Source organism: Sorghum bicolor, chromosome 1 (genome assembly GCF_000003195.3).
Source record: "Sorghum bicolor cultivar BTx623 chromosome 1, Sorghum_bicolor_NCBIv3, whole genome shotgun sequence".
In the NCBI taxonomy this organism is placed as follows: domain Eukaryota; kingdom Viridiplantae; phylum Streptophyta; class Magnoliopsida; order Poales; family Poaceae; genus Sorghum; species Sorghum bicolor.
Window position 1 is genome coordinate 71,379,149 of NC_012870.2, and position 12,920 is coordinate 71,392,068.

Consider the following 12,920-nt stretch of genomic DNA (forward strand, 5'->3'; position numbering starts at 1 on the left):
TCAGGGTAGCAATGAGATAAGACGAAGCACTGACAATGCTTAGCAACAGACCACGAAACGACTATAACAAGCAGCGTAAATAGCACTCTTTATTGACAATGAACGTAGTGGGAATGTTTAGCCTTCAATACAGTGCTTATTTATATCCAACATACTACCCAATCGGCAACTACTTATTAGCATCATACAAGGGTGATATCACCCCATATTTGTTGCCAGCTAACCAAAAAAATCCTCTGCATAGCTAAGGAAGGAAAAATGATGCTGTTCGTCCCATGCTTAAACAAAGGGACTGAGGTTTATGATCCATCGGAGACAACAGATGAAAAAATGATCTGTTCTGGGAACAAAGGCCACCAAAGATAGATTTTACATCGGCTACAATAAATACAAATGTTGGGGCGAGCTCAATCTTCCTCCTCACGAATCAGTGCGAAGGAGAATGGGGCGAACTTGTAACCATCACCTTCATAGAACTTGTTCTGGAACTCCACCCAGTGAAGCCTCAGCGCGTGAAGGAATGCACTCAGGGTCTCCATAACAAGCAAGACACCAACCGTGGCAAAGACAAAGACAATGCCACCGATAATAAGGGCAAAAATATTGTTAAGCCTACAAGAAACAACGGCATTTCAGAAAGTGCCAAAATGTTTATTTTAATGGCTCGAGAGACTTGTTTGCTTACCCCAATGCCGTTAGTAGTACTTTATCATAGAATACAGTGGACAACTCGGAGTGTGCAAGACTGAAAGGAGAATATCCATAGCTCGTTAGTAGCCAGTGAGGTCAAAAAAATGACTTGTTTGGCTGCACTCCAATGCACCTATGTGGATTAGGTGCAGCCAAACAAGCCCTTAGGAAGTATGGGACTGTGCATAGGTGAGCATGTGTAAAATATACTGCTTAAAGTATAGCATTACCTAAGAGCCCAAAGACGAAGGTATGAAGCTGTGTTGGAGACTGCACCAAGAACAAATTCGATCGTGTGAATCAGTTGGTGAACAAAAACTTCACTGAACTCAAACTCCTCATGGTCATGTGCGTCCTCATGATGTTCCCCCAACTCTGCTCCCACTGATTCATCAGTGCCCTGAAGCATAGCGTACTGGTGACCTTGATGCCTCTGATTGAAAAGGAATGGAAAAACAGTCAGTGTAAAGTAAACTGCAGCCACAAAACATCAAATCAAGATAGAGTAATACTACTATGTAAACATACTTGCTGATGTTGCTTCTTCAATAGAAGAGGTTTTGGAATCAACATCCAAGGTACAGACACCAAAGCAAGCAGAAGTAGAACAAGCTGCATTGGAAAAGGTGAATCGTTAGGCATGATAGACCCAATCTGCCTCACAGAAGAGAACTTGTCAACAAGGAATATAGACCTGCACTGTCTTCTGGCCACTAAACAACTGGTTCTCACCAAGCTCATCTGTTGGGCTAAGGAACATGTAGATCATAACATGGTATAGATCTGCTTTTGACCCCGTGCACCACTTAATAATAATGAGCAAGGACAGGTAACCAAATAAGCTGTTCAAGAAGATCAGCTGGGGAATGAACTGGTACCTGTTTCAAAGGAGTACATGTGGAAAAATCATAATCTAGTGATTGTAACATGCTGTTAAAGGATCAACTGCTTCTTCACAATCGTCGTAGATCTTCATCTCAAAATGTAATGTCATATTGTCTAATAAAAGGTGAATAAACTTACCACACATTAAGACTGTTCCTGAAAAATTTTGCATTGAAGTAACTAATCACAATCCCAAGGTTCATTTGTGCAACTCCAAGAAGAATTGACATCTTCATCTTCAGTGAATTGAGAAACGGCAGCTCGCTGCGGCTACCATGCCAGACAGGGTCCACACCAAAAGGGTATGCATCTCTGACCTTAATTAGTCCATCAGTAGTAGCATCACTATGACCAAAAGTGAGGAAATTAATGAGCTGGATAAATGCACAATTCTATAAATAAATAAATAAATAAATAAACATAGGTTTCTTTATATAATTATCCTTACCTACAAGAAGGATCACGGCATTCATAGGCAGATTTACCAAAAAGCTCAAATGGAACAGAGAAAAATTCATTGTATATTAATCCTGTGTAGATTGAAAAAACTGCCATCATCATAATTACATAACGCCCACCAAACATCATCTCCATTATGTCTCCAAGTTTCTGTGATAAAAAAAATAAGATGTAACGGCAGCTTTAACAAAGAAATTATTAACAAAACTAAGTCCTCTCATATCCCAGATTCTTAAGTAAAAATAAAACTCTTGGGGAATACGACTAAACGTTCCAACTCCAAAACAGGTCGTAGAATTGTAGTACTACAGATACAAAGATAAGTGAAGCAAAATGCAATCAAGACTAGTGGACAAACCTGTGAAGCTAGTTTCTTCTCCCGGATTATCAGATAAAGTGTTGCAAGTAACAGGCAAATTCCATGGCCCCAATCACCAAACATGACAGCAAATAAGAAAGGGAAAGTCACAATGGTAAATACTCCAGGATTTGCTTCTTGATATTTGGCCACACTGTACCACATGGAACACAGCATTAGCACTTATCCACCTTACAGTATTGAGCCAATCCTCAAATGACATGAATGCCACTTCTTTATAATTACAAAAAATAAGCAGTCCATGTTAGCCTTCATCTAAGGAAGTAATTTGTGTTTCTAAAACATAAAGGATTGATTCTGACAGAAACATTAAGCTAATAACCCCGAATTCTAACCTTGGTCAACAATCGCTCCACATATCCAAATAAAAAATTGTTAAGAAAAATATACTTATGACACAACAGCTCGTTAGCATTAGTTACACAAAAATATTCAGTCATTTATGCCGCTTGTCCCATGTGAGATAAACTGCAAGGGTAGTTAGAAAACATACCCATACGCATCAACAATTTCCTGGAACGCTGTAGTAAATTTATTTGTCTGGAAATATGTTGGAGGAGATTCTTTTGTGTTGAGAACTTGAAATATTGATCCAACTTGGGATTTGCTATCAACAGTAGCACGCTGAAGAGCATCTTGAATCTGCAGAGATCCATTGTAAATCATTCCCATTTAAATGTCAAAAGAGGAATCAAGAAGGCAGCTAGGGCCTAGGAGAACATACTGAATGCACATTTTAACTACCTGAACGCTTGCAAAAACTGGACTCCAGCCCTCAGCAACTAGGCATTTCTTCGTAACATCAACGCTCAGCATGTTCAAGGTGTGATAAATTGCTTTTTCCTTCTTCGCCTGTAGCATCAAAATTTAATAACAATAATGAAACTGTGATATGAGATAAATCGAATGCAAAGTAAAGCAATAAGTAACTTTAAACCATAAAATTTCATCAAATTCATGGAGATAATCAAATCATGGAGATAACAAGTGATGCTTACCAGATGGTTCCACTGTTCAAAATCAGAAGCAATATTTTTTAGTATACTGTCACGATGAGCTAAACCCATGTCAATTGTTGCCTTCAACTCTGAGATCTTCCCAGATACCTATAAGATCATAAATTCAGATCATACCATAGGTTTAAATACTGATACAGGAAAAGACTCTCTTATTAGTGCCTCAGCTTTAATTCAAAAAAAAAATGCAAGCACAGCCAGCCAATCATTTTTGAGTAATCGACAGCAATTCGGTAATAAAATGTTCACCTTGTAATGAAAATGACTACAGTGCAATCTTAAGACTAAGGCAGAGTCATTTGTGAGTGGAATTTAGTATCCAACATGACCATTCCAATAGCATCACAACAGGATTTAATTGCACACCCATATCACATGCAAAGCACATATCCAGAAGGACATTGCTCTTTACATGCCAAATTTGCTAACTTGAATTTCTAGTTCACAAGAATCTAAACCACGTAATACAACATCAGAATTTATCATCTACCACAAAGAACTCAAATAAGGAATATCAACAAATATTGTATTTCAAGTGCTGACCTCCTGAACAGCATGGAGTTGTTTGCTAACATCTTCTGGAAACGGGTAACGGTTTGCATTGAAGGCATCACATATCTTCAGAATTTTGGTTTTTGCCCTCTCTCCAGAGTAGAATATAACAAATGCATTCTTCGTTACCTGCATAACCATACAAAAGGTTGGCAGATAAGTCCAAGCAAAGAATAAACGCAAAGCTTAAAGTTAGAACAGTACAATTAGGGGTGCTGATAAATGGGAAGTATAATCAAGTGTAGCAATCATCACTCATGAATTAATCACATGAATATCAAAATAGTCATAAAGTCATAAGTATCAGTGTTACTGCAATCAGAATTGTCCAAGTCTTTGTACTGAGTTTGCCTGCCATTACGTTTGGTACAAAGAATAGTTTTATTGATATCATTCAGATTTTTCTTTTTAACTGTGCATATAAATAAGAACCATTGTCAATGTAGATATCTTGAAAGGGCCAGGAACGAAAAAAAATCCAAAAAAAAATATTTTATTAAAATGCTAGAAAATATGTGCCAACCTTCTCCCCAGAAACTGGATCAGTGACGGGCTCATCAACAGGCTCTTGCCTAAGGAAAATATTACCCCTTGTGGCACGGAATAAGATCCTTTCAAAAGCCATTGCCTTTTCCTTTGGAACAAGGCCACTCAATGAGCCAAGCTTCACTTGTTTTGATGGATCATTTGACATCTCCTAAAAGAATACAACCAATGTGTCAATATCTTATTAAAAAGAGATATACTCAAAAATTTAAGATGCGAAGGAGGGTGGTTCTGCTTTATTATTATCAAAAACAATCATTTTACCTGTTCCAACAGAGGGCTCTCCAGTGAAGTTTGACCAGATTGGTTTGCCTCCATTTCCCTTTGTTGTGCTGCAGCAGTTCTTTGAGCTGAATAGAAAAAATCACCAGCCTGAAAAAAAAAACAAATAAATTAGAAGCTTGGTGCCAGACATTGCATGGCTACCTTGGCCACTATACTGAAGTTGTAGAATGAGAACAGGTTGAGAAGGGAAACTGGCTCTCTAAATTAGTTCATTACTAGGATGACACCAAAACATGTATATACAATCAAATGACAAAACAATTTCCTGCTCATTAATGAATTTATGCATCCAATGTGTTGCTTGGTGAACAATATTATTGTCAACATGGGAAAATAATTAGAGCTTATATATTAGAGCACAAAGGAGTGTATCCTCCATTAAATTGCCATATCACTATAGACTATAGAGGTAACTGAGGCAACAGATGTAGCTGGCAATACTCAATGAGGCCCAGCAGCAAATGATTATACGTATAGAAACATATAAAAATAAAGCAAAAGAACAGGGTGAAGAACCAATTCGTAGTAGCTAGAACTAGTGTGATTCAAACCGAAGGTAATATTAGAAATGGCACATATCTGTGCAGAGTGATTCGCAGGGAATGAGACAAGCAACAGAAAGAAATAAAATATCTAATGGGCCTGACCTACTCCTCTATTTGATACACATATCATGATGCCAAAATACGCATCAAAGGAAATATTCGATCCAACAGAATACTTTCAGAAAGTTATACCTTTTGGAGAACAGTATGGTACTCTAATAGCTCATTGTAGGTCCTCTGCAACTTCTCATTGTTTGCATTAACTTCAGTTAGCTCAGCTTCCAGTTCTCCAAGCTTTATCTGTTATTAGGCAGGGTTAAAACATCAACTCAAGATTTATTGTGCATGATCAGGGAGCGTCCCATTGACTAACATACCTCCAAGTCATCAAAATCCAGATGAGTTTCATTTAGTTGTGTAGGAGAGGTTGTTATGTCAGCTTTTGACATCTGCTCCTTAAAAAACCTCAATTTACGAGCCATTTCGCTACACCTTTTGATCTGTGAGTATAGAACAACAAACATAACATGGAAAACCATATTAGACACATGGGTAAATAATCCTAATTGCACTTTATACAGTGAATAAATAAAAAGTGAGGTCGGCTATGGCTTAGAAAAATGCCAAGTTTACATAGCTTGTCAAGGTTAGGCCCTGATTTATCATAAGGAAAGGGGTTAATTTCATCGACAGTGAAAGAGAGTCAGCAATGAGAAGGGACTGCATGTTGATGACAATTTCAAGTTAATGTTAAGGCAAAATTAAGACGAAATTGATGCCAAGGTAACTGGGGTATGTACCTGGGCAGCATATGTTCGTTGAAATGGGCTCTTCTCTGCATTAAGCTGTGGTGAAAAGCAGTAATCAGATTAACAATAAAACCAACAGGTATGTAGCTAGAGCAGGCATCAAAAGCACACCATCACGATCAGCTAACGGACCACAATAGCATAGCAACGTGGAAACTGTTACTTTCATTGACTATTGGAAATTCTGCATATGCGAGATAATTCCCAACAACAAATATTCATATGCTAAATTCCAGGTTCCAACTACAACCAATCACACCAATGTGAACCATTAATACCACAATTCCAACGCTTTAGAACAGTAAGCAGCAAAAAAAATGCACCGTATAGATGCAAATTCCCCAATTTTGTAATGCCGACAGGAAATCCTCTCTAACTCCCAGGAAGCCCTGATCACAAAGTACACTTATCACCTAGCAACTATCTTAGATCGAATCGAAAGGGGATCCAGCTCCGGAGCAAGTGGGATCACCCGCCCGCCACGAGAAACCTAAAAATACCTTAAGCCTGGAACTGCCTAATCGAAGGGACGAGCAGGGGCAGGTGGCCTTACGTCTTTGAACTGGAGGAGGCCGAGGTCGCCGAGGTAGGAGACGGTGAGATGCGCGGACTCAGCAGGTATGATGACCTGCACCAGCTGCATCGCCTCCGACCGCATCAGATCCATCTGCGGGCAGCAGCCGCCTCCGCCACCACGCGCCATGGCTGGCGTGCGCGCGTGCCCCGCCGGGTCAGCAGCCGACGCGCTGCTCCTCCGTCAGATCCCTGGAGATCCGACGAGGTGTTTCTGATCGGAATCGCGGGGGCGGAGCGGATCTCCTGCGTGTCCGGCGGTGGCCTGATCGGTTCCTCGCGTCGTGAGGAGGTGAGCGAGGGGGGAGCCGGGGAGGTAGAGACAGCCTCGGGCCGGGACCATGTGGGTGTTATGCGGAGACGTGGCGGGGCCGAGCACCGATCGGGACTCTGACCCGTGGGGCCCAGATGCCAGAGTCGGATCTGGGTGCTTGTGAATTGCGATTTGGGTTGACTGCGGCGACGAAGAGTGTGGATTTCGCGGGGTGATTGATTAGGCTACCTGACCTGTGGGGCCAGGTGGGATCGTGTTTTTTTTTTGTCCAAGAGGTTTCTTTTTTTTTTTTTTTTGAGCAACAGGTGGGAGTGGGATCGTAGCTGTGGCCTGTGGATGAGAAAAGAGTTCTGTGTTGGCCCGGTCGGTATTAATTGAGGCGAGGCGTGGGCCATAATAACTCTGGAGCCTTCATATGGGCTTATATTTCGGCCCACTCAAACAAGCCGCAAATGGCCATGGAGATGTACGACCCAGTTTAAAGTGTTGTAAACTGGTCTCGTGGGCTTTGCTTTGTATAAGTTTGGAAAAAATAAGCTCAAGGCCCCTTTCTAGCATGCAAACAAATTTTACAAGAAATTTGCCTCGAATGAATTCGACTAGCAAGGTGAATTGTGCAAATAGCTCAGGTAGCTCGCTTTATTTATCATTAATAAGACTTTATATTTAAGTGAAAAAGCGGTTCTTAAATAGTTTTGTTTATTTGTTTGGTTGTTATTGTCTTGTTCTCATGCTTTCTCACTATATTGATTTTTCCATAGCCATCTTTTATCCTGTTTTTACATGATTTTGCAACATGCATTGTGAGAGTCAAGATTGATGTGCCCTTGACTAAAGAATGATGAGCAATAGTCAATATGATTTGAGGCTTTCCTAGTTATGCTTGCATATGCTTGATTATGATGCCGAAGGCTAGTCAACAGTGTAGTGTAGTGTAGTGTAGTGTAGAAAAATATGTATTATGATGTGTCTTTTGGCTTGTGAACCGTAGGTAATGAATGTGCCATGGTAGTCGGCGACAATGGGTGGGCGATGGACCAAAAGCGACGAAGGATGAGCAAGAAAGCTTGGTACTGATGGATCAAGGAGGAAAGTAGGACTGACCAACACCATAGGCAATCCATATCGCTCACATGAAGAACAAGGGGACATAGAGTGAAGAGGGTGATGAAGACACTATCGCATCATAGGTAATACATTTTTCGCACAAAACACATGCACTTTACGGCCACCAGGAATCAAACCCGTGATCTTCAGTCTCGTGAGTTACTTCTCTAACCACTCTACCCCACAATTGCTTGTGTCCATATGAAATATTCTTTCTCCTCATATTATACTCAGTCGATTTTTAAGATGAACATTTGAGTAAATGTTTCCAATAAAAATATTTTTAACTACAAAGTTGTATAACTTCTCGATATCTACAAGTTTTGTTTTAGTTGTTTCCCCATCTAAGATCATTTTCAATATTTAAATTTCAAAATTAAGAAATCCAACATAATTTTCTTTAGTCAGATGATTTTAAATGAAAAGGTTGTCAATTATAAAGTTGTATAACTTTTTGAGATCTACAACTTTAATTTTATTTTGGTCGTTTCTCCATCCGAGGTCGTTTGAAAATTTTGAATTTCAAATATGAGAAGCTTAAATGTAATTTTTCTTGGTTAGATGATTTCAAATGAAAATGTTGTCATCCATAAAGTCGTATAACTTTTTGAGATCTACAACTTTTGTTGTAGTCATTTCACTGTCCTAGGTCATTTGAAATTTTCAAGTTTTAATATGTAATTTTACTTCAATGCCCATGTTTAGAGGCGGCACTATTCAATCACCTCTACAAATCGATTTGTAGGAGTGACTAAATCTAGAGCCATCCTCCAAAAATAAAGGCATTTATCGGGGTGGCTAGAAATACCATTCGTCTCAACAAATTGATTTGTAGATGTGGCTCATTTTGGAAATTATTTTTAAGGCAGTTTTAGATTGAACCACCCCTAAAAAAATAGAGACATCTTTAGAGCATATCCATCAACACTACCTATCCCCAAAATTGGATAGTGGAGGGCCAAAAATCCACTACTAGAGACTAATACTAGACTATCTAAATTTGTTGGCTACCTAAATCCCTTCTTCCACTGCCCATATCAGTTGGGCCAACAACTGGCTACCCAAAATTTTTGGCTTTCCCCAACACTCGGTCACGCAGACAAGACCCCAAGGTAACCGGTTGTAGAAGACTCCATGACGACTCCCCAGGGCTGCCACCTCGATGACTCTCCGGCGAAGGCCTGCCCCAATGGTGGCATGTGGCTTCCTCCGACACAGTGCGACCATGGACTACCCCTGATGCAACCATGGCTTTCCCCAGTGATGCAACCTTGACATCCCCGACATGGCATGACCACTGCCTCTCCCAGCGCGGCACGACCATGGCATCCCCCCCCCCCCCGCACCGGAGCCACGCGGCCTTCGCGACATGACCACGGTCCCCCGCATGAGAGGTGCACGACCTCCCCCAGTGCGATCACAACCACGACATCCTCGACACACAGGTGGTGCGCAGCCTTCCCTAGCGCGGGCGATGGCCATCTCCTCCCTGTTGTCGTAGAGATCAATAGAGAGAGGATGACATCACAGCCCCATATGTCATTCACTGTTAGATTGCATTTAGATGTTTAGGTGTCGCTGGAGTTAAAGGCAAAAAATGAGTAGTATAAAAATAGGTTGCTACCCAAACAAACATTTAGGTGATCTGCTTTGGATAGTATTACTAGAAATGTTTTTATAAATCAATTTTGCACTAGTGGCTCAAAATAATATTTTTAGTTGTTGCTGCTGATTTGTTGCGAGAGAAAACATTGTTCCATTGCTCTGAATAAGCTCGAACAATGTGAAACAAAGAGCTCCTATTCATTTTATTCCATTCCATTTGGTTCCCGTTACACGGTTACATATAGTAGCTGTACATAATTTCCATGGATATCATGATTTAGCGTTGTTCAGTAATAGTAGTAGCTAGAGCCAAAGCCATACGTGCGGCAGATTTAGATTTTACGCTGATGCATGGGATCGGGATCGCCGGATGGATAAAAGTAAGCGCGAAATTTGAGAGGCTGCGGAACTTCCAGAACGGATAATATCCATCCATATGCATATCCCAAATGACCAAGCCTGGCCACGAAACGCCCGCTCTCCCGATCTCCTCTTCATCTTTTCTTATCCGCATGTACCAACCAAAAGAAAAAACAGCGACCCTTTTCACGGCAGATTTCGTGGGCGCGCGTGGACAAGGCATGTCAGTGCGACGACTAAGAGAGAAACTGATCGAGCTCTGTTCTGCTAGCTGCTTATAATAATTCAGTAATTAACATTTAACTCTGGTGTTAATTGAAAGCTGATAACCATTGTGACCATTTTCCTTTCCGAACGGATGAATACTTCCCCCCATAAGGTTTGACAACTATGAGTATATGGTTTACAAGAGAAATATAACTCCCCATTTGCACCATGTCGTTTACGGTTGACAGTGAACAAAGCATAGCTCCATATGGATGTCATTTTAGCTAGGTCCCAAGCAGCCGAAAATGAAGTGCACGCTTTCAGATATGCAGTGTCTCCGTCTACTGCACGATTTTTTCAGCCTCGTTGGACCCAACCCAACCCCCCTTTTCATAAGAAAAATGAACGAAGCTTTGCCATTTTGCTCAGGCCTGCAGCGGCGGCAGCTGGGAGAGCTTGGGAGACCACTGCCCGGCAGCCGCGAGGAACTCACTCCTGCAAGATAGCTTCATATACAGCCATAGCCGGAGTACGTATATGTAGCTACGCAACCTCAGTTCAGGCGAGGTTAGTCTGATCTGCCTTCATTTTGAAGCTCGATTTTGCTGCTGCATGCATATATGCGTCATTGATCGTGTGCATTTTTTTTTCTGAGATCTGTCGTTCGCTTTTGCACAGATCGTTTTTCTTTAAAGTTTTCTACACAAATATGACAAACTTGAGCAGGCGTCTGCATATGTAATTTCTTTTCTTGCCTCTGTCCTTCGATTTAAGCAGATATTTTTATTCTCTTCTTGGCTCAAATAACAGAATCGTTTTGTGGTTTCTATTTTGGTTCAAATTAAGTAATGGATCATACATGGATACCATCATCTACTTGTTCATTTACTTTGTCATCCGATCCGTACTGCTTTTCTCACGGTCAATGCATGAAGATTCTGTTGCTGACAAGAAACATATTCCGTTTTGGAGTTCTCTCATCGAACTAGCACGCTTCAACATACACGCACAAAATAAAATTGAGTAACACCCTGCACAAACGAGCTTATATAACCCACCACCAAGCTAAGATCGAGGGCAATACACATACACACGGGAGGACATGCATATAATTCGATTTAATTTAGTTATGCGGCAATAATTGGGAAATTTGTAACACCCTAATTATTACGATATATAGGGTAGCTTCTTCATTCGATTTGCATGCTTTGATTATTTTGAGACCAATTTGTATGTTTATTCTGAAGATAGGTATGAAAAAGCCTCTCGAGAAGTATATGCAGCATGTGCATGATATAATCATTAGCGGAGCTAGATAAGTAGGCCCCCACGTCTGCGCTCCGCCACCTATAGCGACTCTCCCCTCCTCATCTCCTGATCCGTTTGCACTTTGCTAGCTGAGAGCTACCGCCGGCCAGTCACCAGAATTTGGATACTGATTTCGATACTGACCTGTTTCTCTTCAGAAATAGTACGTTCGAAACGTTGCATGTATTGTGACCTGTTATTAGCCATTTGCTGCATACGTGGGACACGTTCAGATCATTCATTTGCAGCACGTAATAACCTAAATTTTCTACATCCATGCAGCTAGCTAGCCACAACGCCGACCAGGCGAGAACGAAGAGAAGCATCGATCGATTGGGTCACAAGCTCCCAGCAACTTTTAATCCAAATCCATGGACAACCAGCCGCTGCCCTACTCCACCGGCCAGCCCCCTGCCCCCGGAGGAACCCCAGTAGTGCCGGGCGTGCCCGGCGCAGCCGGCCCTCCGCCGGTGCCGCACCACCACCTGCTCCAGCAGCAGCAGGCCCAGCTGCAGGCGTTCTGGGCGTACCAGCGCCAGGAGGCGGAGCGCGCGTCGGCGTCGGACTTCAAGAACCACCAGCTGCCGCTGGCCCGGATCAAGAAGATCATGAAGGCCGACGAGGACGTGCGCATGATCTCCGCCGAGGCGCCCGTGCTGTTCGCCAAGGCCTGCGAGCTCTTCATCCTCGAGCTCACCATCCGGTCCTGGCTGCACGCCGAGGAGAACAAGCGCCGCACCCTGCAGCGGAACGACGTCGCCGCGGCCATCGCGCGCACCGACGTCTTCGACTTCCTCGTCGACATCGTGCCCCGCGAGGAGGCCAAGGAGGAGCCCGGCAGCGCCCTCGGCTTCGCGGCGTCCGGGACCGGCGTCGTCGGGGGTGGCGCCCCGGGCGGGGCGCCGGCCGCCGGGATGCCGTACTACTATCCGCCGATGGGGCAGCCGGCGCCGATGATGCCGGCCTGGCATGTTCCGGCCTGGGACCCGGCCTGGCAGCAAGGGGCAGCCGATGTCGATCACAGCGGCAGCTTCAGCGAGGAAGGACAAGCAGGGTTTGCTGCAGGCCATGGCGGCCCCGCTAGCTTCCCTCCTGCGCCTCCGAGCTCCGAGTGATCGCCATGATGTGTACGTCACGCACTCACGCTGTGTGTATACACTCTACTATAGCAAACATGGTAATGGAGCTGCATACAGAACGAATAAGGCGTGACGCGTGTCAGACAGTGAGAGTACGTAGTAATTTGTACATGCACGTGATGTGCCAATTAATCAAAGATTAACATGCAGTTAATTAATTAATTAAATTAATTAATAGCTA

General features: G+C 42.6%; 2 protein-coding genes across 3 annotated transcripts; one reads left to right on the plus strand and one right to left on the minus strand.

The window, feature by feature from the left end:
• Positions 70 to 7,066, minus strand: LOC8054336 (V-type proton ATPase subunit a3). Its single transcript, XM_002468125.2, has 18 exons — positions 6,720 to 7,066; positions 6,158 to 6,202; positions 5,735 to 5,857; positions 5,550 to 5,657; positions 4,792 to 4,899; positions 4,505 to 4,678; positions 3,973 to 4,110; positions 3,412 to 3,519; positions 3,158 to 3,265; positions 2,907 to 3,055; positions 2,393 to 2,546; positions 2,024 to 2,184; positions 1,714 to 1,920; positions 1,385 to 1,568; positions 1,219 to 1,302; positions 921 to 1,123; positions 686 to 745; positions 70 to 612 (listed from the first exon to the last, which is right to left on the minus strand). Exons 1-18 carry the CDS (start codon positions 6,867 to 6,869, stop codon positions 408 to 410), a joined length of 2,469 nt encoding a protein of 822 aa, XP_002468170.1. The 5' UTR covers positions 6,870 to 7,066; the 3' UTR covers positions 70 to 407.
• On the plus strand, positions 10,667 to 12,920 carry LOC110431645 (nuclear transcription factor Y subunit C-2-like). 2 transcript variants are annotated; one of them, XM_021450884.1, is made up of 3 exons: positions 10,667 to 10,859; positions 10,971 to 11,030; positions 11,883 to 12,920. In XM_021450884.1, the coding sequence occupies exon 3, from the start codon at positions 11,972 to 11,974 to the stop codon at positions 12,713 to 12,715; it is 744 nt and encodes a 247-aa protein (XP_021306559.1). In that variant the 5' UTR covers positions 10,667 to 10,859; positions 10,971 to 11,030; positions 11,883 to 11,971; the 3' UTR covers positions 12,716 to 12,920. The 2 variants fall into 2 exon arrangements, with proteins under 2 accessions (XP_021306559.1, XP_021306558.1); XM_021450883.1 differs by lacking the exon at positions 10,971 to 11,030 and having other exon boundaries at positions 10,673 to 10,859.